At 36.8% G+C, this 25,080-nt stretch overlaps 1 protein-coding gene across 1 annotated transcript in view; it reads left to right on the top strand.

Moving 5' to 3' along the window:
* Positions 1 to 25,080, top strand: part of NDC80 (NDC80 kinetochore complex component) — a 62,332-nt gene that overhangs the window by 9,504 nt on the left and 27,748 nt on the right. The window contains exons 6-11 of the mRNA XM_082640539.1: positions 654 to 756; positions 15,036 to 15,125; positions 17,329 to 17,422; positions 19,109 to 19,215; positions 19,973 to 20,117; positions 22,521 to 22,726. Of these exons, the coding sequence (XP_082496665.1) occupies positions 654 to 756; positions 15,036 to 15,125; positions 17,329 to 17,422; positions 19,109 to 19,215; positions 19,973 to 20,117; positions 22,521 to 22,726 (745 nt within the window). The remainder of the gene's footprint in view (positions 1 to 653; positions 757 to 15,035; positions 15,126 to 17,328; positions 17,423 to 19,108; positions 19,216 to 19,972; positions 20,118 to 22,520; positions 22,727 to 25,080) is intronic.

Here is a 25,080-nt window from a genome sequence, read left to right as displayed (position 1 = left end):
ACACAGAAAAGAATGAAACTCAATAAGTGTGTAAAGATTTTGAGTTAGAGAAATAATATATTTTAAGATGGTCACTATGGGCCACATATGCAAGATAAATTGAAAAGGCAAAAAAGAAAACTTTTTGGAGATTATTACTGAACTACAGATGATAGATCATAAAGCCCTCAACTACTGATGTGATGAGGAATAGATAGAATAGGCTAGCTACTGCAGATTTTATAGAAACAGAAAAGATAGGATTGAAAGCCTGGTGAAAATGGAGTAAGAAAGTCCAGAAAGGCCTGTGTAGAATAAACACAGGGGGAGAAATGGATTTCAGGAGGAGAAATACATACATGTGGTTTATTTGGGGTACATTGGATTTGAGGGAACAATCTTTCAGGAGAGAAGTCCAGCATGTTGGTTGTAAATCAAGTTCTGCAGCTTAGGGGATATATGTACAAAGTAATCTGCAGAGAAAAAAAACAAAAAATACACAAAACCATTTGAGGGTAAGAAGACGAAGAAGAGAATCTCAACAAGTATCTTGCTTCTAAACAAGTCGAGACATGGTATATATGTGGAATTTTTTTTAATGTAACTTCTTGCTTAATTTAGCCATTATTTTTACAAAATTAACATACTGGCTTATGTTTTCTGACTTTTCATAGGTATCCTTTTGCATTATCGAAAAGCTCCATGTATACAGTGGGGGCCCCTCATACATGGCCTCACATTGTGGCAGCCTTGGTTTGGCTAATAGACTGCATCAAGGTATTTGATTTCTCATTTTAATTATATATATAGGAAAGATTTTTTTTTCCCTCAGGGTATTTCTATTTCTTTCCCAATCTTACTTTTACCAATTATCTCAAAATCTGCATCAGTTTTCCGTTTTCAAAGCATGTTTAATTTTAAGTTCTTCAAGATGTTAATATATGATTCCAGAGGTGAGGAAAGGAAATATCACAATGGCAAGGAGGTCATTTGTTTTCATGAGGTTTTACAGCTCAAAAACAAAAACAAACAGAAAAAAAAAACACAGCAAAATAAGTCAGTAGGAATTTCCCCCATAACATTTGGTTTTCTTCCCCTTTTTATTTAAAGTCCATATTCATTGCAAAAGTTCTGGAAAATACAGAAACGTGTACACAGAAATTGGTATACTCATAATCCCACAACTCAGAGGCAACAACTTAAAACATTTCCTTAGGATATAGTTTTAAAGGTGCATTTTTGCTATGCAAATTATATGTATTTTTTCAACTTTTGATACATATTGACAAATTTCCCTCCAGAAAAATTACACCAGTTAAAAGGTCCTCAACAATGTCTGAGAATACCCATTTTCCCACATGATAGGCATTATTGTTTTAAAATCTTTACCAATTTGGGAGGTGGAAATGTAGCTTGTTTTAATATATTATTAAAGTGATTATGTTTTTGTATGATTTATCATTATTATTGCTATTTCTTATAACTTGCTTATATGTGCTTTTTTGGCCTATTTTATATTTCTTTATTTCTTTCTAGTATTACTATAAGCCTTTATATATTGAACTCCTTACATATTAAGCTTATTGATGTTTTTAATAATTGACAACATGACAAGCAAAAGATAATATTTTTGTATTTGCAATTTTTGTTTTTAAACTTGAATATTCACACATAACTGCGTATTCATGTCTTTTGACTTTTTTATCTTGTTTATTTGCAAGATCACCATTTTGTATGTCAAAAAGAGTTGAATTGGGTAAATAAGCTCTTTTGTATATGGTGCAAATGTTTTTCCCTCATTATCCTTTTGATTTATGTGCTGTATTTTAATTGGTTGCAAATGTAAATATGTACATTGTTACCTAGTCTAATACAGTCTCTTCCTTCTCTAGCTTCTGAGTTTCCTGTCCTACTTAGTTCTGGAATCCTTAGAACTAATACTGTCCCCTGACATTCTCTTGGCCGTCAGCAAGCCCATAACTAACTGTAGGCAGGCAGTGGGGATGGATTTTGACCCAGGAGATATACTGGTACATTCAGCACCACCAATTTTCAAGAGAGAAGTAGAAATCCACTACCATAGTCCATTAATAGAACTTAAGTTTTATTGAACTTTATAACTTTTATGTGTTCAGTTTGCCTCTCCTCAGTGATACACATGGACATTGGGTAACCACCTCTCTGCTCTTCCCTCCAAATACCCCTATTGTCATTAGAACACCTTACCCTTGTTTGCCTAAGCAGCTTAGGTCATTGTTATGTTTTAGGGAGATAGCATTTCCACAGTGATACAGGAGCTTCTGTATGGAGTACCTGCTTTGGCTTATATCGGGGAGGGACCTCTTGAGATGCCTCCAAGTCCATTACATAGACTTGGAGGCATAGGTTGAAATCCCCTCCTTCCTATCTTAATTTGCTTGAGGTAGTACAACTGAACACTATAACAATGTAAGAATCAATGAGAGAGCATTCATAGGTTTCTTATGCTTTCTTTCCCACTTAACAGAATCCTAGGTAATTAGCCACACTTAGGATGGTCTCCTTTACTCCCATGTTTTTTAAAAAGTGCTTTCACTTTTTTCCCTAGTATTTTTATGGCTTCTTTGTATTGTGTTTAAATCTTAAACCATCTTCAATTTATTTTAACATTAAAGAAAAGGAAATTTTATTTTTTAAATGGCTCACTCATATATCTCAATACCTTTTATTGGATAACCCATCTTTTCCCCTTCGTTTTTTTTTCCTTTAATTTTGTTGAGATATAATTGACATACAGAACTGTAAATTTAAGATGTACAGTGTAATGACTTGACTTACATTGCCAAATGATTACCACAGTAACTTTAGTTAAAATCTATATCTTGTAGATGCCAAAAAGAAAAAGGAAGAAAAATGTTTTTTTTCCATATGATGAGATCTTTTAGGATCTACTCTCTTAGCAACTTTCAAATACACCAAACAGTAGTGTTTGGTATATACACATGATGTATATTACGTTCCCAGGACTTATTTATCTTATAGCTATAAGTTTGTACCTTTTGACCTCTATCCAGTTCTCCCACTCCCTAACCCCCTGCCTCTGGTAACCACAAATATGATCTCTTTTTGTTGGCTTGTTTTTTCAAAATTCCACCTGTAAGTGAGATCATGTAATATTTGTCTTTCTCTGTCTGAATTATTTCATTTAGAGTACTGCCCTCAAGGTCCATCCATGTTGTCACAAATGACATGATTTCCTTCTTTTTACGGCTGAGTAGTATTCCATTGTGTGTACATGTGTGTGTGTGTATATATATACACATATACCACGTTTTCTTTATCCATTTATCTGTCAGTAGATGTTAGGCTGTTTCCATGTTGTAAATAATGCTGCAGTGAACATATGGGTACAGGAATCTCTTCAGCATAGTGATTTTGTTTCCTTCAGATACATACCTAGAGTGGAGTTGTTGCATCATGTGGTAGTTCTAGTTTTAATTTCTTTAGGAACCTCGATGGAAACCAGTGTTTTCTGTGATGGCTGTACAAATGTACAACTACACTAACAGTGCACAAGGGGTCCCTTTTCTCCACATTCTTACCAGCATTTATCTCTTGTCTTTTCCAAGTAAGCCATACTCAAAGGCATGAGGTTTTCACTGTGGTTTTGATTTGCATTCCCCTAGTGATTCGTGATGTTGAGTACCTGTTATCCATTTGAATATCTTAGTAAAAATGTATACTCAGGTCCTTTGCCCATTTTTTTAATTTCATTATTTGTTTCTCGGCTATTGTTATATGACTTCTTTATGGATATTGGATACTGACACCTTATCAGATAAATGCTTTGCAAATATTTTTTCCCATTCCATAGGTTACCCTTTCATGTTGTTGATCATTTTTTTGCTGTGCAGAAGCCTTTTAGTTTCATATAGTCCCACGTGTTTATTTTTGCTTTTGTTGCCTTTGCTTTTGGTCTCAAATCCCAAAAAATCATTGCCAAGACCACTGTCAGGGAGCTTACTGCCTATGTTTTCTTCTAGGACTTTGTTTTGTTTTTAACATCTTTATTGGAATATAATTGCTTTACAATGGTGTGTTAGTTTCTGCTGTATAACAAAGTGAATTAGCTATATGTATACATATATCCCCATATCTCCTCCCTCTTGCATCTCCCTCCACCCTCCCTATCCCACCCCTCTAGGTGGTATCAAAGCACCAACCTGATCTCCCTGTGCTATGCAGCTGCTTCCCACTAGCTGTCTACTTTACATTTGGTAGTGTATATATGTCAATGCTACTCTCTCACTTCGTCTCAGCGTACCCTTCCCCCCTCCCCGTGTCCTCAAGTCCATTCCCTACGTCTGCATCTTCATTACTGTCCTGCCCCTAGGTTCATCAGAACCTTTTTTTTTTTTTTAGATTCCATATATATGTGTTAGCATATGGTATTTTTCTCTTTCTGACTTACATCACTCTGTATGACAGACTCTTAAGTCCATCCACCTCACTACAAATAGTTCAGTTTCATTTCTTTTTATGGCTGAGTAACATTTCATTGTATATATGTGCCACATCTTCTTTATCCATTCATCTGTTGATGGACACTTAGGTTGCTTTCATGTCCTGGCTATTGTAAATAGAGCTGCAGTGAACACTGTGGTACATGACTGTTTTTAAATTATCATTTTCTCAGGGTATATGCCCAGTAGTGGGATTGCTGGGTCATATGGTAGTTCTATTTTTAGTTTTTTAAGGAACCTCCATACTGTTCTCCATAGTGGCTGTATCAATTTATGTTCCCACCAACAGTGCAAGAGGGTTTTCTCCACATCCTCTCCAGCATGTACTGTTTATAGATTTTTTTCATGATGGCCATTCTGGCCGGTGTGAGGTGATACCTCATTGTAGTTTTGATTTACATTTCTCTGATGATTAGTGATGTTGAGCATCCTTTCATGTGTTTGTTGGCAATCTGTTTATCTTCTTTGGAGAAATGTCTATTTAGCACTTCTGCCCATTTTTCGATTGGGTTGTTTGTTTTTGGATATTGAGCTGCATGAGCTGCTTGTATATTTTGGAGATTGATACTTTGTCAGTTGCTTTGTTTGCAAATATTTTCTCCCATTATGAGGGTTGTCTTTTTATCTTGTGTATGGTTTCCATTTCCATTTCTCTAGGAGGTGGGTCAAAAAGGATCTTGCTATGATTTATGTCATAGAGTGTTCTGCCTAGGTTTTCCTCTAAGAGTTTTATAGTGCCTGGCCTTACATTTAGGTCTTTAATCCATTTTGAGTTTATTTTTGTGTATGGTGTTAGGAAGTGTTCTAAATTCATTCTTTTACATGTAGCTGTCCAGTTTCCCCAGCACCACTTATTGAAGAGGCTGTCTTTTCTCCATTGTATATTCTTGCCTCCTTTATCAAAGATAAGGTGACCCTATGTGCTTGGGTTTATGTCTAGGCTTTCTATCCTATTCCATTGACCTATATTTCTGTTTTTGTACAAGTACCATACTGTCTTCATTACTGTAGTTTTGTAGTATAGTCTGAAGTCAGGGAGCCTGATTCCTCCAGCTCCCTTTTTCTTTCTCAAGATTGCTTTGGCTATTCGAGGTCTTTCGTGTTTCCATACAAATTGTGAAATTTTTTGTTCTAGTTCTGTAAAAAATGCCAGTGGTAGTTTGATAGGGATTGCACTGAATCTGTAGATTGCTTTGGGTAGTAGAGTCATTTACACAATGTTGATTCTTCCAATCCAAGTACGTGCTATATCTCTCCATCTGTTTGTATTATCTTTAATTTCTTTCATCAGTGTCCTATAGTTTTCTACATACAGATCTTTTGTCTCCTTAGGTAGGTTTATTCCTAGGTTGCAATGGTAAATCGGAGTGTTTCCTTAATTTCTCTTTCAGATTTTTCATCATTAGTGTATAGGAATGCAAGAGATTTCTGTGCATAATTTTGTATCCTACTACTTTACCAAATTCATTGATCAGCTCTAGTAGTTTTCTGTTAGCATCTTTAGGATTCTCTATGTATAGTATCAAGTCATCTGTAAACAGTGACATTTTTACTTCTTCTTTTCCAATTTCGATTCCCTTTATTTCTTTTTCTTCTCTGATTGCCATGACGAAAACTTCCAAAACTATGTTGAATAATAGTGTTGAGAGTGGGCAACCTTGTCTTGTTCCTTATCTTAGAGGAAATGGTTTCAGTTTTTCACCATTAAGAACGATGTTGGCTGGTGGTTTCTCTTATATGGCCCCTATTATGTTGAAGTAGGTTTCCTCTCTGCCTACTTTCTGGAGAGTTTTTATCTTAAATTGGCGTTGAATTTTGTCAAAAGCATTTTCTGCATCTATTCAGATGATCATATGGTTTTTATCCTTCAAATTGTTGATATGGTTTATCACATTGACTGATTTGCGTATATTGAAGAATATTCCATGCCTGGGATAAACCACACTTGATCATGTTGTATGATCCTTTTAATGTGCTGTTGGATTCTGTTTGCTAGTATTTTGTTGAGGATTTTTGCATCTATGTTCATCAGTGATATTGGCCTGTAGTTTTCTTTTTTTGTAACATCTTTGTCTGGTTTTGGCATCATTGTGATGGTGGCCTCATAGAAGGAGTTTGGGAGTGTTCCTCTCTCTCTGCTATATTTTGGAAGAGTTTGAGAAGGATAGGTGTTAGCTCTTCTCTAAATGTTTGACAGAATTCACCTCTGAAGCCATCTGGTCCTGGGCTTTTGCTTCTTGGGAGATTTCTAATGGCAGTTTCAATTTCAGTGCTTGTGATTAGTCTGTTGATATTTTCTGTTTCTTCCTGATTCAGTCTCGGAAGGTTGTGCTTTTCTAAGAATTTGTCCATTTCTTCCAGGTTGTCCATTTTATTGGTATACAGTTGCTTGTAGTAATCTCTCACAATCCCTTGTATTTCTACAGTGTCAGTTGTTACTTCTCCTTTTTCATTTCTAATTCTGTTGATTTGAGTCTTCTCCCTTTTTTTCTTGATGAGTTTGGCTAATGATTTATCAATTTTCTTTATCTTCTCAAAGAACCAGCTTTTACTTTTATTGATCTTTACTATTGTTTCATTCATTTCTTTTTCATTTATTTCTGATCTGATCTTTATTATTTCTTTCTTTCTGCTAACTTTGGGGTTTTTTTGTTCTTCTTTCTCTAATTGCTTTAGGTGTAAGGTTACGTTGTTTATTTGAGATGTTTCTTGTTCCTTGAGGTAGGATTGTATTGCTAAAAACTTCACTCTTAGATCTGCTTTTGTTGCATCCCATAAGTTTGGTGTCGTCATGTTTTCATTGTCATTTGTTTCTAGGTATTTCTTGATTTCCTCTTTGATTTCTTCAGTGATCTCTTGGTTATTTAGTAGGGTGTTGTTTAGCCTCCATGTGTTTTTATTTTTTTACAGTTTTTTTCCTGTAATTGATATCTAATCTCATAGTTTTGTGGTCGGAAAGATACTTGATACGATTTCATTTTTCTTTTAATTTACGAAGGCTTGATTTGTGGCCCAAGATAGGATCTATCCTGGAGAATGTTCCATGAGTACTTGAGAAGAAAGTGTAGTCTGTTGTTTTTGGATGGAATGTCCTATAAATATCTATTAAGTCCATCTTGTCTAATCTGTCATTTAAAGCTTATGTTTCCTTATTTATTTTTATTTTGGGTGATCTGTCCATTGGTGAAAGTGGGGTGTTAAAGTCCCCTACTATGATTGTGTTACTGTCGATTTCCCCTTTTATGGCTGTTAGTATTTGCCTTATGTATTGAGGTGCTCCTATGTTGGGTGCATAAATATTTACAATTGTTATATCTTCTTGGATTGATCCCTTTATCTTTTTTTTTTTTTTTTTTTTTTTTTTTGCGGTATGCGGGCCTCTCACTGTTGTGGCCTCTCCCGTTGCGGAGCACAGGCTCCGGATGCGCAGGCCCAGCGGCCATGGCTCACGGGCCCAGCCGCTCCGCGGCATATGGGATCCTCCCAGACCGGGGCACGAACCCGTATCCCCTGCATCGGCAGGCGGACTCTCAACCACTGCGCCACCAGGGAGGCCCTGATCCCTTTATCATTATGCAGTGTCCTTCCTTGTCTCTTGTAACAGTCTTTATTTTAAAGTCTATTTTATCTGATATGAGAATTGCTACTCCAGCTTTCTTTTGATTTCCATTTGCATAGAATATCTTTTTGCATCCCCTCACTTTCAGTCTGTATGTGTCCCTAGGTCAGAAGTGGGTCTCTTGTAGACAGCATATATACAGGTCTTGTTTTTGTATCCATTCAGCCAGACTGTATATTCTCATTAGAGCATTTAATCCATTTACATTTAAGGTAATTATTGATATGTATGCTTCTTTTACCATTTTCTTTATTGTTTTGCGTTTGTTTTTGTAGGTCTTTTTCTTCTCTTGTGTTTCCTGCCTAGAGAAGTACCTTTAGCATTTGTTGTAAAGCTGGTTTGGTGGTGCTGAATTCTATTAACTTTTGCTTGTCTGTAAATGTTTTAACTTCTCCATTCAAATCTGAGTGAGGGGCTTCCCTGGTAGCGCAGTGGTTAAGAATCCGCCTGCCAATGCAAACGACACAGGTTCGAGCCCTCGTCTGGGAAGATCCCACACGCCGTGGAGCAACTAAGCCTGTGCACCACAACTGAGCCTGAGCTCTAGCGCCTTCGTGCCACAGCTACTGAAGCCCGTGTGCCTAGAGCCCGTGCTCCGCAACAAGAGAAGCCACCGCAATGAGAAGCCTGCGCACAGCAATGAAGACACAACGCAGACATAAATAAATAAATTAATTAATTTTTAAAAATAAAAAGGGAAATCTCTTTTATTAAAAAAAAGAAATCTGGGGCTTCCCTGGTGGCGCAGTGGTTGAGAGTCCGCCTGCCGATGCAGGGGACATGGGTTCATGCCCCGGTCCGGGAAGATCCCACATGCTGCGGAGCGGCTGGGCCCGTGAGCCATGGCCTCTGAGCCTGCACGTCCGGAGCCTGCGCTCCGCAATGGGAGAGGCCGCGACAGTGAGAGGCCCACGTACTGCAAAAAAAAAAAAAAAGAAATCTGAATGAGATCCTTCTTGGGTATAGTAATCTTGGTTGTAGGTTTTTCCTTTTCATCACTTTAAATATGTCCGGCCATTCCCTTCTGGCTTGCAGAGTTTCTGCTGAAAGATCAGCTGTTAACTTTACGGGGATTCCCTTGTATGTTATTTGTTGCTTTTCCCTTGCAGCTTTTAAGATTTTTTTCTTTGTATTTAATTTTTGATACTTTGATTAATACGTGTCTTGGCTTGTTTCTCCTTAGATTTATACTGTATGGAACTCTCTGCTTCCTGGACTTGATTGCCTATTTCCTTTCCCATATTAGGGAAGTTTTCAACTATAATCTCTTCAGATATTTTCACAGTCCCTTTCTTTTTCTCTTTTTCTTCTGGGACCCCTATAATTCGAATGTTGGTGCATTTAATGTTGTCCCAGAGGTCTGTGAGACTGTCCTCAATTCTTTTTATTCTTTTTTCTTTATTCTGCTCTGCGGTAGTTATTTCCGCTATTTTATCTTCCAGGTCGCTTATCCATTCTTCTGCCTCAGTTATTCTGCTTTTGATTCCTTCTAGAGAATTTTTAATTTATTTATTGTGTTGTTCATCATTGTTTGTTTGCTCTTTAGTTCTTCTAGGCCTTTGTTAAACGTTTCTTGTATTTTCTCCATTCTATCTCCAAGAGTTTGGATATCTTTACTATCATTACTCTGAATTCTTTTTCAGGTAGGCTGCCTATTTCCTCTTCATTGGTTTAGTCTGATGGGTTTTTACCTTGCTCCTTCACGTGCTGTGTATTTCTCTGTCTTCTCATTTTGCTTGACTTACTGTATTTGGGGTCTCCTTTTTGCAGGCTGCAGGTTTGTAATTCCCGTTGTTTTTGGTGTCTTCCCCCAGTGGGTAATGTTGGTTCAGTGGGTTGTGTAGGCTTCCTGGTGGAGCGGACTGGTGCCTGTGTTCTGGTGGATGAGGCTGGACATTGTCTTTCTAGTGGGCAGGACTGTGTCCGGTGGTGTGTTTTGGGGTGTCTGTGACCTTATTATGATTTTAGGCAGCCTCTCTGCTAATGGGTGGGGTTGTATTCCTGTCTTGCTAGTTGTTTCTCATGGGGAGCCCAGTACTGGAGCTTACTTGCCGTTGGGTGGAGCTGGGTTTTAACGTTGAGACGGATATCTCTGGGAGAGCTGTCACCGATTGATATTACTTGGGGCCAGGAGGTCTCTGGTGGTCCAGTGTCCTGAACTCGGCTCTTCCACCTCAGGGGTTCAGGCCTGACACCAGGCTGGAGCACCAAGACCCTCTCAGCCACACGGCCATGTACGTAGGGATTTTCTTGCCTTTTGAGAAGTATGAGGTCTTCTGCCAGCATTCAGTAGGTGTTCTGTAGGAGTTGTTCCACATGTAGATGTATTTTTTCTTTTTATAAATTTATTTATTTTATTTATTTTTATTTTTGGCTGTGTAGGGTCTTCATTGCTGCGCAGGCTTTCTCTAGTTTTGGCGAGCAAAGGCTACTCTATGTTGTGGTGCGCGGGCTTCTCATCACAGTGTCTGCTCTTGCTGCAGGGCATGGGCTCTAGGTGCATGGGCTTCAGTAGTTGTGGCTCATGGGCTCAGTAGTTGTGACTTGTGGGCTCTAGAGCGCAGGCTCAGTAGTTGTTGTGCACGGGCTTCGTTGCTCTGCGGCATGTGGGATCTTCCCAAACCAGGGCTTGAACCCTACATTGTCCCCAACATTGGCAGGCAGATTCTTAACCACTGCGCCACCAGGGAAGCCCTGTAGATGTATTTCTGATGTATTTGTGGGGAGAAAGGTGATCTCTACATCTTACTCCTCCACCATCTTGAAGGTCCTCCTGCAATAGGAGACTTCACTGAAGATGCCAACCTCCGCAAGAACTAGAGGTGCAGAGGCATTTTTTTTAATTTATTTTTTTATACAGCAGGTTCTTATTAGTCATCCATTTTATACACATCAGTGTATATGTGTTAATCCCAATCTCCCAATTCATCACACCACCACCCCCACCTGCCGCTGCTTTCACCCCTTGGTTTCCGTATGTTTGTTCTCTACATCTGTCTCAATTTCGACCCTGCAAACCGGTTCATCTGTACCATTTTTCTAGGTTCCACATGTATGCGTTAATATACAGTATTTGTTTTTCTCTTTCTGATTTACTTCACTCTGTGTTACAGTCTCTAGATTCATCCACATCTCTACAAATGTCCCAATTTTGTTACTTCTTACGGCTCAGTAATATTCTATTGTATATATGTACCACATCTTCTTTATCCATTCGTCTGTCGATGGGCATTTAGGTTGCTTCTATGACCTGGCTATTGTAAATAGTGCTGCAGTGAACATTGGGGTGCATGTGTCTTTTTGAATTATGGTTTTCTCTGGGTATATGCCCAGGAGTGGGATTGCTGGGTCATATGGTAATCCTATTTTTAGTTTTTTAAGGAACCTCCATACTGTTCTCCATAGTGGCTGTATCAATTTACATTCCCACCAACAGTGCAAGAGGGTTCCCTTTTCTCCACACCCTCTCCAGCATTTGTTGTTTGTAGATTTTCTGATGATGCCCATTCTAACTGGTGTGAGGTGATACCTCATTGTAGTTTTGATTTGCATTTCTCTAATAATTAGTGATGTTGAGCAGCTTTTCATGTACTTCTTGGCCATCTGTATGTCTTCTTTGGAGAAATGTCTATTTAGGTCTTCTGCCCATTTTTTCATTTTAATATTGAGTTGCATGAGCTGTTTATATATTTGGGATTTTAATCCTTTATCCATTGATTCGTTTGCAAATATTTTCTCCCATTCTGTGGGTTGTCTTTTCGTCTTGTTTTTAGTTTCCTTTGCTTTGAAAAAGCTTTTAAGTTTCATTAGGTCCCATTTGTGTATTTTTCTTTTTATTTCCATGACTCTAGGGGGTGGATCAAAAAAGATCTGATTTATGTCAAAGAGTGTTCTTCCTATGTTTTCCTCTAAGAGTTTTATAGTGTCTGGTCTTACATTTAGGTCTCTAATCCATTTTGAGTTTATTTTTGTGTATGGTATTAGGGAGTGTCCTAATTTCATTCTTTTACACGTAACTGTCCCGTTTTCCCAGCACCACTTATTGAAGAGACTGTCTTTTCTCCATTGTATATCCTTGCCTCCTTTGTCATAGATTAGTTGACCATAGGTGCGTGGGTTTATCTCTGGGCTTTCTGTCCTGTTCCATTGATCTATATTTCTGTTTTTGTTCCAATACCTAACTCTCTTGATTACTGTAGCTTTGTAGTATAGTCTGAAGTCAGGGAGCCTGATTCCTCCAGCTCCATTTTTTTCCCTCAAGACTGCTTTGGCTATTTGGGGTCTTTTGTGTCTCCATACAGATTTTAAGATTTTTTGTTCTAGTTCTGTAAAAAATGCCATTGGTAATTTGACAGAGGTTGCATTGAATCTGTGGATTGCTTTGGGTAGTATAGTCATTTTCATAATATTGATTCTTCCAATCCAAGAACATGGTATATCTCTCCATCTGTTGGTATCATCTTTAATTTCTTTCATCAGTGTCTTATAGTTTTCTGCATACAGGTCTTTTGTCTCCCTAGGTAGGTTTATTCCTAGGTATTTTATTCTTTTTGTTGCAGTGGTAAATGGGAGTGTTTCCTTAATTTCTCTTTCATGTTGTTCATCATCAGTGTATAGGAATGCAAGATATTTCTGTGCATTAATTTTGTATCCTGAAACTTTACCAGATTCCTTGATTAGCTCTACTAGTTTTCTGGTGGCATCTTTATGCTTCTCTATGTATAGTATCAAGTCATTTGCAAACAGTGACCGTTTTACTTCTTCTTTTCCAATTTGTATTCCTTTTATTTCTCTTTCTTCTCTGATTGCTGTGGCTAGGACTTCCAAAACTATGTTGAATAATAGTGGTGAGAGTGGACATCCTTGTCTTGTTGCTCATCTTAGAGGAAATGCTTTCACTTTTTCACCATTGAGAATGATGTTTGCTGTGGGTTTGTTGTATATGGCCTTAATTATGTTGAGGTGGGTTCCCTCTATGCCCACTTTCTGGAGAGTTATTATTATAAATGGATGTTGAATTTTGTCCAAAGCTTTTTCTCCATCTGTTGAGATGATCATATGGTTTTTATTCTTCAATTTGTTAATATGGTGTATCACATTGATTGATTTGCATATATTGAAGAATCCTTGCATCCCTGGGATAAATCCCACTTGATCATGGTGTATGATCCTTTTAATGTGTTGTTGGATTCTGTTTGCTAGTATTTTGTTGAGGATTTTTGCATCTATATTCATCAGTGATATTGGTCTGTAATTTTCTTTTTTTATAGTGTCTTTGTCTGGTTTTGGTATCGGGGTGATGGTGGCCTCATAGAATGAGTTTGGGAGTGTTCCTTCCTCTGATATTGTTTGGAAGAGTTTGAGAAGGATGGGTGTTAACTCTTCTCTAAATGTTTGGTAGAATTCACCTGTGAAGCCATCTGGTCCTGGACTTTCATTTGTTGGAAGATTTTTAATCACACTTTCAATTTCATTACTTGTGATTGGTCTGTTCACATTTTCTGTTTCTTCCTGGTTCAGTCTTGGAAGGTTATACCTTTCTAAGAATTTTTCCATTTGTTCCAGGTTGTCCATTTTATTGGCATAGAGCTTCTTGTAGTCTCTTAGGATGCTTTGTATTTCTGCAGTGTCTGTTGTAACTTATCCTTTTTCATTTCTAATTGTATTGATTTGAGTCCTCTCCCTCTTTTTCTTGATGCGTTTCACTAATGGTTTATCAATTTTGTTTATCTTCTCAAAGAACAAGCTTTTAGTTTTATTGATCTTTTCTATTGTTTTCTGTGTTTCTATTTCATTTATTTCTGCTCTGATCTTTATGATTTCTTTCCTTCTGCTAACTTTGGGTTTTGTTTGTTCTTCTTTCTCTAGTTCCTTTAGGTGTAAGGTTAGATTGTTTATTTGAGATTTTTCTTCTTTCTTGAGGTAGGCTTGTATAGCTTTTATTTTTAAAAGGTTATATTTCTAAAACAAGTTATAAAAACAAGTGTTCCAAAATGGAATTTATGTGCCTTAAAAACCTTTAGGCATTTTCCTTTTAGCTTGTTAATTATAACATCTGAATGTTTGCTATAATTTATTATTTGTTATCACTTTTAAGGTTAAATATTTGTATTTCTGAAGATTTTATATTGTAAAATTCAATCTAAAGTGCATGCTTATACAGTCTGAAGGAGTCAGTAGATAACATTTGAGCACTAAAATTGAGTTTATATAAAAGAGAAATAATTACTTTTGGCTTACCTTTTGTGGCAGTTCTGTTTTGGATTCTCAGAATTGCATTAAAACGTGTGTAGGGCTTCTCTTGTGGTGCAGTGGTTAAGAATCCACCTGCCAACACAGGGGACACGGGTTTGAGCCCTGATCGGGGAAGATCCCACATGCCACAGAGCAACTAAGCCCGTGTGCCACAGCTACTGAGCCTGTGCTCTAGAGCCCACGAGCCACAGCTACTGAGCCCACGTGCCACAACTACTGAAGCCCACGTGCCTAGAGCCCATGCTCCACAAGAGAAGCCACCGCCCTAAGAAACCTGTGCACCTCAACGAAGAGTAGCCCCTGCTCACCACAACTAGAGAAAGCCCGTGTGCAGCCACAAAGACCCAACACAGCCAAAAATAAATAAATAAATAAATAAAATAATGTTTTTTAATGTGTGTATAGGTTCTCAATAAGTGTATAAAAAAGATCAGCGTATTTTTCACTATAGAATAGAACTAAACATGGAGCCTATCCTTTTTAATCCTAAGGGATTGTTACTAAAATATCAAAAGGATTATATTTTAAGGTTTAAAAGAATAACTTCTCACGAGACTTTGTCAGGCAGTAATGTGAATGCTCCTAAAAATGACACTGAAAACAAATTTGACAAAACATGAAAGCTATGTGTTTTCCTCAGAATTTTAATCAACTTAATATTTTGCTTGTGTACTAAATAGTTATATAATGCCATGAAAGAAAGCTCACCTGTATTTGATGATGGACAGCCTTGGGGAGAAGAAACTGAAGATGGAGTTATGTATAATAAGGTACCTTATATTACTGTAAACATTAGAGTTATCTTAATATTAAATAAATGTGTTATTATTGAAATTGATATATTCTTTTGTAGAACTTGGCTTTTTGCTTCCTGAAAAATCTGCTAAAACTGATTTTTGGAAATATTAGTCAATGGAATTACTCTTGAAATCACATTGTAGTTTCCTAAAAGTAACTAGGAACAGAAATTTGTAAATTTTAAGTAGGTTAAAAAAGCAATGCAGTTAGAATTACATCATAATGTTATTGTTATATGTACAGATGCAATATTTCTCTTTCTCCCCTATCTTTTATAATGAAGATATCAATACTGGCATCATTATTGTAATATAGTATTTTGTCAACACAAAGCCTGAAAGACTGGGTCTTTAAATAGATGGCATGTAGGTTTTTTGTTTGTTTTGGCTTTTTAGTTAGGCATATTGCATTTAAGAGTTTCCACTTCCAAAAGTGATTGAGATAAAAGTAAATAGATGGTCTCAATTGGTTCCCAAACCATCCTGTATTGGAGCCTTAACTAACCCTATTAAATAAATAACCCTACCCTATTTCCTAAAATACATAAATTTATATATCCAAAGGGAGCAAACACCAACTCCTAGGAATAAATTTATAGTATTGAGATTAAACATTAATGTCCCCTAGCATATATAGGTCCTATAGCATATATAGGTCCTACTATGTAGAACCCTAAAGATTAAAAAAAAAAAAAATTCTCTGTTCTTCACTCTTTGGAGCATTTGTCATAAAAAGAAAGTGGAAATAACCTCAGCTTCATCTTTTATTACTACCTGGGAAATAGTTCAAATAGAAAGGTGTATCAACTGACTGGCATGGTAGTGTTGCTTTTTTTTTTTTTCAAACAAAAAATATGATACCCCGTTACTACTTCATCAGTGATCCTTGCTGGAGAAGCAGCTAGAAAGCCTTTGATCCTCTTGAGAGAATTCTCTTCCCATGTTGCAATATGTGTACTAGACTAGATTTATTTGTGCCTCAGTTCTCACCCAAATAAAAGTATAATACCTACTAAATGACTAAATATTAAATTTATTGATATTCATCCTAAATGTTAAAACAGTAAAAGTTCTTCTTGCTATTTTAGCTGTTATTTCAGATGACGATATATAAAGAAGCACTTGGGAAATTATAAAGTGCTATTTTTATTTTTTTAATTTTAATTTTAAAGTAAAAATTAATTTTAAATTTAATTAAAAAGAGTTATCAAAGTATCCAACTTCATCAGATTCTGAGCCTCAGCTTTGTAGATCTAGAAATTCAATTTTTTTTTAACCTGCAAAATCACAATTGAGCAAACTTAAGGAAACGTTCACTCTTACCAAATTCACCTCTGAAGAAGAATAAAAATGTATTAATTTACCACCAATGACACATCTTTCCAGTTACAGAAATACTCATACTCCCTATTCAGGGCACCCCTTCAGTATGAACCAAGTAATAAGAAGATTGCTTAGTAAGCAGAGAATCAGCACAAAGGGAATTGGTTTATCTTGAGGGATGTGTACTTTATCTGGCTTTGGAAAATTCTGATCAGCCATCCTTGCCTCCTAACAAGGTACACATCTTCAGTAAGCAAAACACCTCAGAATTGCAAAATAGAGTATTATTTCCTCTTGGATAAATATTAAGAGTACTAATAGTCTACTGTTTAGGTCTCTACTAACCATGCCATGTTTTAGCGTGAAGTTACAATGTAAATTATAGCCTTTATTAATTATGTTCTGGTTTTCACAACTAGATCTTGTCAGTTTAATTAGACTTAAATGATCAGCAATTCATTTAAATTTTTAATTAGTTGGATTATCCCTAAAGGTGCTCAAGTTTGCATTTTACGTTGAATTATATTTATTAATAAGCTTCCTTGTCTAACCTTCTCAAAATTCTGAAGATATGGGGGTTTTTTTTAACCATTTACTAAGTATCACCTTTATCCAAATTGAAGTATTCTTTTCATCCTTATTATTCACTATAGAAGTAGCAGACTGAGTAAATCTGTGCGGCATAATTAATGATATTCCCTAGGTTTGTATCTCATTTACAGGAGTTCATGTAACCACTTAGTGTTCCTGACTTTTATTTCTTTAATTCAAATTTAAATTTCTACTTAGAAAAGTTGAAATAAACTAAATAGAGAATCATGGCTTTGTTTTTAAATCTGCTTAACCCAATCAGTTGTTTTTGGACTACACCATAAAATGCTATGAGAGTTTCATGACTGGTGCCGACAGCTTTGAAGAGATTAATGCAGAGTTGCAGTCCAAGCTGAGTAAGTGTTCTCATTCCTAGAGTGCTTGCTTTGGATGATTTAACTTTGCTCAAGGAGTTGTAGCCTATCTTACTATGTCTAATGTAAATGCGTTTAGATGCCTCCTAATTTTTATCATAACTGTTTCTTTGGTGGAGAGGAGAAAAGGTTAAGCAGAAAGAATACTGGTGTTGGAGTCAGACCTGAGGCATGACCCCTTACTGGCTGTGTGACATTAACAAACTACTTAACCTGTCTAACAAAGTTTTGCAGGATTAGGTGGCCATGTTTATAAAATGTCAAATGTGCTACCCGGAGCACACAATATAATCAGCAAATGTTATTCTTTTTGGGGGATGATATCCCTGTGATATCCTTGCTTTATTATTTTAGAAATTAAAGTACTGGTTAGTCAAAAGATCTATGGTCTCTTTCAAAATTTATGTCACATAGTTAATGGGCCATGATATTTCCAAAGAAAGAAATTATTTTTCCACTTAGCTAATCTAGTGACACTCGGTATTTACTGGCTAACTTTAAAATATTCCAGAGTATTATTTTACATTGTTGTTCCTTTTTTTTTTTTTTTGCGGTACGCAGGCCTCTCACTGTTGTGGCCTCTCCCGTTGCGGAGCACAGGCTCCAGACGTGCAGGCTCAGCGGCCATGGCTCATGGGCCTAGCCGCTCCGCGGCATGTGGGATCTTCCCGGACCGGGGCACGAACCCGTGTCCCCTGCATCGGCAGGCGGACTCTCAACCACTGCACCACCAGGGAAGCCCTGTTGTTCCTTTTTTGTAATAGTCTTGTATATAAAATGCCAGAGTGGTAGGTAAAATAGATAAGTTTAAGATGTGTAAAGCGATCCTCCAAAGACTATGGAATCAATGAAAATAGGAGATCACCCTGCCACTATTAGCACAAAAAGTGAAAGCATTCTCTTTTGTTTCCATGGGATATACTTTCCTGAAGAATATGCAGGACAGGGACTTCCCTGGTGTTGCAGTGGTTAAGACTCTGCGCTCCCAATGCAGGGGGCCTGGGTTCGCTTCCTGGTCAGGGAACTAGATCCCACATGCATGCTGCAACTAAGTTCACATGCCACAACTAAGGAGCCCATGAGCCGCAACTAAGACCCAGCGTAACCAAATAAATAAGTAAATAAATATATTTTTTTTAAAAAGCGGGACAATTTCAGCTTGTCCACATGAGAAGGGGAGCAAAGAAAATGATGTTGTCTTTTTTTAAAAGAGGAAAATTCATAGTGATCTAACACTGAAAGCATCTTTGCTTTGATATTGTGTTATAATTAATTAAGCATATAAATTATATTCATTTATTCAAACAATATTTATTATATACGTACTGTATGCCAGCCACCATGTAGGCACCAAGGATACAGTAATGAATAAGAGGTAAAAATCTCTGCCCTTATGAGCTTACCTTCTATTAGAGACAATAATCAAATGAACAACTGTAAGTCAAATGGTGATAAGTGCTCCGGAGGAAAATGAAGTAGGATAGGGAGGTAGAGAGTGCGGTGGGCCAAAGGGAAGGGTTGCAGTTTCACAGACGGTAGGATGTCCTTCAGTGGGATGTTTTGAGTAGAGACTAGAGGAAGTGAGGGAGAGAGCAATGGTAAAAACCTGGGGGAGAATTTTTTAGGCAGATTTGAGACCTTATGAAGTTTCTGGGTTTTTTTCTCCAGAGGATTTATTTAATGTAGATGCTTCCAAGCTGGAATCATTAGCAGCAAAAAACAGAGCATTGAATGAACAGATTGCAAGATTGGAACAAGAAAGAGAAAAAGAACCGGTTAGTAAACATGCTTATCTTCAACAGGCTTATACACTTACTTATACTACTGGGTCTCCTTGGACAACACCAGCTGTTTCTTTATCTATTTTTTTTAAAAAATACATTAACAAAATAAGCTTCTTAAAAGTTAATTTTTTTTACATAGGACAGAACTCCTAATGAAAACATGTTTGGTATCCCTAGAGCTTTGTTTTCCCTTGTGATCTATCAGTCTTGGACTAATAGTGTTCAGAATATGATGAAAGAGTCTTACCTATTTACATAAGACCAAAAAGATCTTTAGAACAAGGTCCGCATGTTATATACCTCTAGGGAGCACTACTTACAAGAGGCCCTGAGTTTTGTAGTTAGTGGAAAGAGAATGGTAATAAATGGGTTTATATAATATATTGTATCCAGAGGTCTTTCTAAAGGCTAAATGATAATATCCAGATATCTAATTTTATTTTGTGTTTAATACTGCGGAAGCCCCTAGACTGTTCTGTAAAATAACAGATTTTAAATGTTTGTTCTTTTTCATTCTGGCCCTGGACTTTTTCTGTCCCAAACTGACTTCCGAATAGTACGTACATCTTCTTAATTGGGTAATAACAGTAAGCTACCATTTTAGTTCTTTTGACTCCCTCTAAAAGTGAAAAGGAAACTAATTTACCTTTCTCTAAGATGAATTTAAATAATATTGCTTTAACTTTCAAGTAAAGTATGGCATCATTATTAACGAGAATAACTAATCGCACTTTCTCTTCTTTTAAAGAATCGCCTAGAGTCATTGAGAAAACTGAAAGCTTCCTTACAAGCAGATGTTCAAAAATATCAGGCATACATGAGCAATTTGGAGTCTCATTCAGCCATTCTTGACCAGAAATTGAATGGCCTTGATGAAGAAATTTCTAGAGTAGGTAAGCACAACTAATGCTGAAAGAGGTCATTCAGACCAGGATGGGCACCTGTGTGGGACTTATCACATGTAGAGACAGCTTTGTCATCTGTATCTTTTTTGCCTCTAATGGTAATGTATCAGGCAACCAAGTTTTTAGTGACTTATGTATTAGTTTTCTGAGGCTGCTGTAACGAATTACCACAAACTTGGTGGCTTAAAAAAATGGAAATTTATTCACTCACAGAAGGCTAGAGGTCGGAAATCCGGCAGGGCTACACTTCCTCCCAGGACTATGTGGGAGAATCCATTCCTTGCTTCTTCCAGCTTCTGGTATCTGATGACATTCCTGAGATTATGGCCCTGTCACTCCAGTCTCTGCCTCCATCCTCACTTTGCCTTCTGTGTGTGTGTCTCTCTCTCTTCTGCCTATGTTAATTTCTCTCTGCCTTTATCTTTTAAGGACATTTATGATGGCATTTAGGGCCCACCTCGATAATCCAGGGTAATCTCCTCATCTCAAAATACTTAATCATATCTGTGAAGACCCCTTTACTAAATATGATAATGTTTACAAATTCCAGGGATTAGGACTTCCTATCTTTGGGTGGTCATTATTCAACCTACTACACCTTCTAACATGTTTTCAGACACCTGTTTTTTTTAAAGCCAGAGGGACCTTATCTAAGAACACAAGCTGCCTGAATATAAATATATCTTCTATTCCACCTTGTAATTAATAAGCCAGATTTTTAAATCTCTGCTGGCCTCAGTCTGCTATATTTGCCTTATCCTCTATCACCACCTCCTAAGCTACTCAGCAGCTTAAGTTGATTGAAAATAAGATGGAAAGATGCTAGTACTATAAAAGCCCAACTAAAAAAAGCTCGTTTATATCTGGTGTGCTCCTAACTTTGTTTTCATAAACACATATGGATCTTAATCATAAAACCCTGAAAATACTGTGACACATGAAATGATTGATGCTTCTGTGGTGCCAAAAGGAGATCGAAGAAAGATACCTACACATCACAGAGCCATTGGCTGGCAGTTTACAAAATAAATAAATAACTATATGGACCTACTATACTATTTTCCCAGGCCTCTACCTGCTTCAATTTTATTCTTTTAGGGTTTTACAGGCTGTATCTGTGTCATGTAGGAATTATGTAGATAGTCCTTAGGATATTTGATTTAGTTCTCAGTCTATGGAATATTGATCATCTGTCAAAAATCAAGGACAGTAATTATCTGGAGTATTTGCTAAATTGTTTTATTTTTTTCCAAATAAGTCTGATTACATATATTAGCTTTGCTGTAAACCAACTCTTCAAATAGTTTAAACTTGACCACTAATGTTTGTTCTCCATGACGACAAGGAGCCATAAACTAATTTTTTATTATAGCAATGTTTGTAATTCAATTAAATCAATATAATATTAATAATTTATTTTCCTTATTGGTATTTAATCTAGAGAATTTTTATCCTTCCCACTTTTCTTCTGAGACTTTTTTTCCAGTAATTGCAAACTGGGTAGGAGAGAGAGAAATACTTCAGCAATCATTTGCCATTGCACAGTGATTTAGTTTGAGACAATAATTGATAACTGTTAACCTAAAATATTTTATTCTGAATTTTTTTAACTTTCTTGATTACTTAAAGTCATTCATGGCCAAGAGTGTGAATGAGACATATATAACTCTATAGATATTGTATATTGTGGATTTTTTGTGCCAATTCCTGTTAATAAATGAAGTTTTACTTAAACCAACTATTAATTCATTTTGAGCTCAGGTGTGGAGCTTCCCAACTACAGTACTACAATACAACTGAGTTATAACAAAGCTGAGATTTTGATCCTCTCAGCCCTCAGGATGATTTCCGTGACCCCTTTGGTCATGAGCATCCTCATCCATTTATCCCAGCCTGCTTAAAAATACTGTCATATTTTTTATAAGCTATGAGTCATAAAATGTTGGCATCACTGTTCTAAAGAACACCAAATATTTTAAATTTGATAACTTTTCTTCCCCTTTCATGATCATTTGCTGTTTGTATGTACCATCTTCTCTTGGTACAATATCATTGTTCATGATTACAAATTTTGGTAAAGCAAGAACCTAACCACTATGGTTGCTTAATATCTTATGAAACCACTGAAAATATCAGTGAAATAAGAATAAACTGATGTATGTTTATATAAATATTTTTTGTTTGTGAAAAACTTGTGGCTTTTCTGACTTTTTGCAGAGAATCATGTAGGAGTATTAAAAGCATTTTAACTGAATAGTAGCAGACTATCTGTTAAGTCTAACAATTATTAATCATAATCATTATGTATGGAGGTCAACTCTATTAAATAACGGCATCACTTTATTTGTAGGAATTGAAGGAACTTAACAAATTTTTTCTTTTTCAATGCAGAACTAGAATGTGAAACAATGAAACAGGAGAATTCTCGACTACAGAATATTGTTGATAACCAGAAGTACTCAGTTGCAGACATTGAGAGAATAAATCATGAAAGAAATGAATTGCAGCAGACCATTAATAAATTAACCAAGGACCTAGAGGCTGAACAACAGCAGTTGTGGAATGAGGAACTGAAATATGCCCGAGGCAAAGAGGCGGTATGTCATACCATTCCCAGAGTGGCACCTCATTCAAACTTACATTTGTAAAAGTCTATCCCAGTTAAGGACAACTGAGTGGGTAGAATAAATTGGCTAAAGAGGTAAAATTTTTCAGCATTGACATTTTATGAAAAACACACTCATCCCTTTATGTCAGTTCAATAACAGCCCAATTTCTCTGTCATTTTTAAGGTAGCCTGTATTTTCCAATAGTGAACCAAGAAGTGAGCAAAGAAGTCTCTAAGGCCATGAAAATAATTTTCATAAATCCCAAGCCTTTTATTCCAGAAGTGGATATGAGTCACTTCTTCATTTACCTCCTCACTACTTAAACATTTATTTAACACCTGCTGTGTGCCACTTACCATGATGGGCGTGGAGGGGAGATAAAAAGATATAGAAGCTTAAGAAACTTCCATTCTAGTTGATATTTTTCTGCCATGAGATCAGACCTCCAATAGATGTTTGCACAGTGTACTGAGGGAGCATATAGTACACCTAACCAAGAGTTTGGTGTGCATGGTGTGGGGAGACGGATGGAGGTCGATTTTAGAAAGGCTTCCTTAAGACGTACACCTGAACTGAATTGGGAAGTATAAGGGAGAGTTAGCATGGCAAGGCTAGGGGAGCCAGCAAACAAAGAAGTCTGTGGGAAAGCTCAGGGAGAAAATAGCATGGTGCACTCTGGTACCCTAAGGTTTTCGTATGGCTGGAGCTTAATAGCAAGGGATAGGAGCATGTGCAAAAGATGAGACTCAAGGATAAGCAGAGACCAAGTGGTGAAGTTCCTTTTCACGTTTAGAAGTTTGAACTTTATCCTGAAAGCTCCAGGAAGCCTTTAAAATTTTTAAACAGATAAGATCACATTTCAGAAAGATCTCATTTTTGGTAATGTGAAAAATGGGTAGAAGGGAGCAAACCCGTCAGGTAAGTATCTGTGGCAGTAAGGTAGTAGAAATAACAAGCTGAATTGTAGGTAATGCTATTGGAGATTCACCTGTGCTCCCTCATACTACTGACCTGGTAATCTCTGTCCCCGTGTATTAAGGAGAAAAATATACATTTATAAGAAATAGGCTGTTGTGGTGATCCCAAAAGTCTTTGAACCTAGAATTTGGTAAACCTGTGTTAGCCCTGGATTTGCCACCACATGTTTCTGTGACCTCAGAGTGTCCTCTGACTTCTCATAGCCTCAGTTTCCTTATTTATAAAATAAAGTGTGGTTAGACTAGGTCGGAAACCTGAAATGTCACTTAAACAGTTATTAATATATTTTCTCTCTCAAGCACTGTGTGGGAAAGGGGAAGTTACGAGTCTCTGGACTTAGGCAAACTCTGTTTAACTAGCTAAATCTAGCTGTATGAATGCTATGTTTGATTTGGAGGATCAGGCTGAAAGGAGAAAGTTATCTGGGAAGTGGGTAAGCAGTGGCCTATGAGGGGCAAGAGTAGGGCCATGGACAGTGAGAAGAAAGCCTTAGGGTACTGAGTAGGAGAGATATTAAAGAATGGTAACAGAATGCAAAAGGCCAACATAAACATTCCACCCATTACCTTTGTTTCTAGACTGATTTTTATTCCACATGCCACCTCTGACTGGTTAGTATATTTTCTCTCTCAAGCACTGTGTGGGAAAGGGGAAGTTAGTGTCCTTCTGGAGCTCTTTGTTGAGATAGACATTGAGGCTGCATCTAGACTCATCAGGAAAGAGTGTGATGAGTTTTCACTGTCTGAATTAGCTGAGGGAAGGAGAAATGTGCCACATGTTTGCTCTCCCTGCAGTTAGGTGTGATAAAGTGCATGGTCTTGAGAAAGCTGTTTTATTACAGAAATAAAATCCTAGTGAAAAACAGAAGAAACTACCCCTGTGATCATTTACTGTAAGGACAAATAGACCTACATACTTTAGTTGTCCCTAGAGAGCTACTATAGTAGTTGAAATAATTTCCTGATTTATTAATAAGGAATCTTAAATTTAACATATAAGTAGTATTGCTTTTGAGAGCTGATAAATTTTTGGAAATTGCAAATTATTTAATCAGATTCCAATAAGTACTTTTGCCATTTCATTCTTTCAAAGTATTCAATTTTATGGGTGGATAACAGCAATGAGAAACTAAGTATGTATTACATGGAGGAAGCAGTATGAAAATAAATTGCCTAGACTCTGCAAATTCATTTATTTAATCAAAAACTAGGTACTGTATTCCAAGTACTGTTCTAGGTGTTGGGGATGCAACTGCTTTCATGGAGCATACTTTCAAGTAATGGAGATGAACAAATAAATAATATATGTCAGGTAGTAATAAGTGCTATGAAGAAGAGGAAAGTAAGAGGGTAGAGAAATTGGGG

Source organism: Mesoplodon mirus (genome assembly GCF_964341445.2).
Source record: "Mesoplodon mirus genome assembly, chromosome: 13".
Taxonomy (NCBI): Eukaryota; Metazoa; Chordata; class Mammalia; order Artiodactyla; family Ziphiidae; genus Mesoplodon; species Mesoplodon mirus.
Note: the sequence above shows the minus strand (reverse complement) of the source record. Positions and strands in the feature narration are given on the sequence as shown.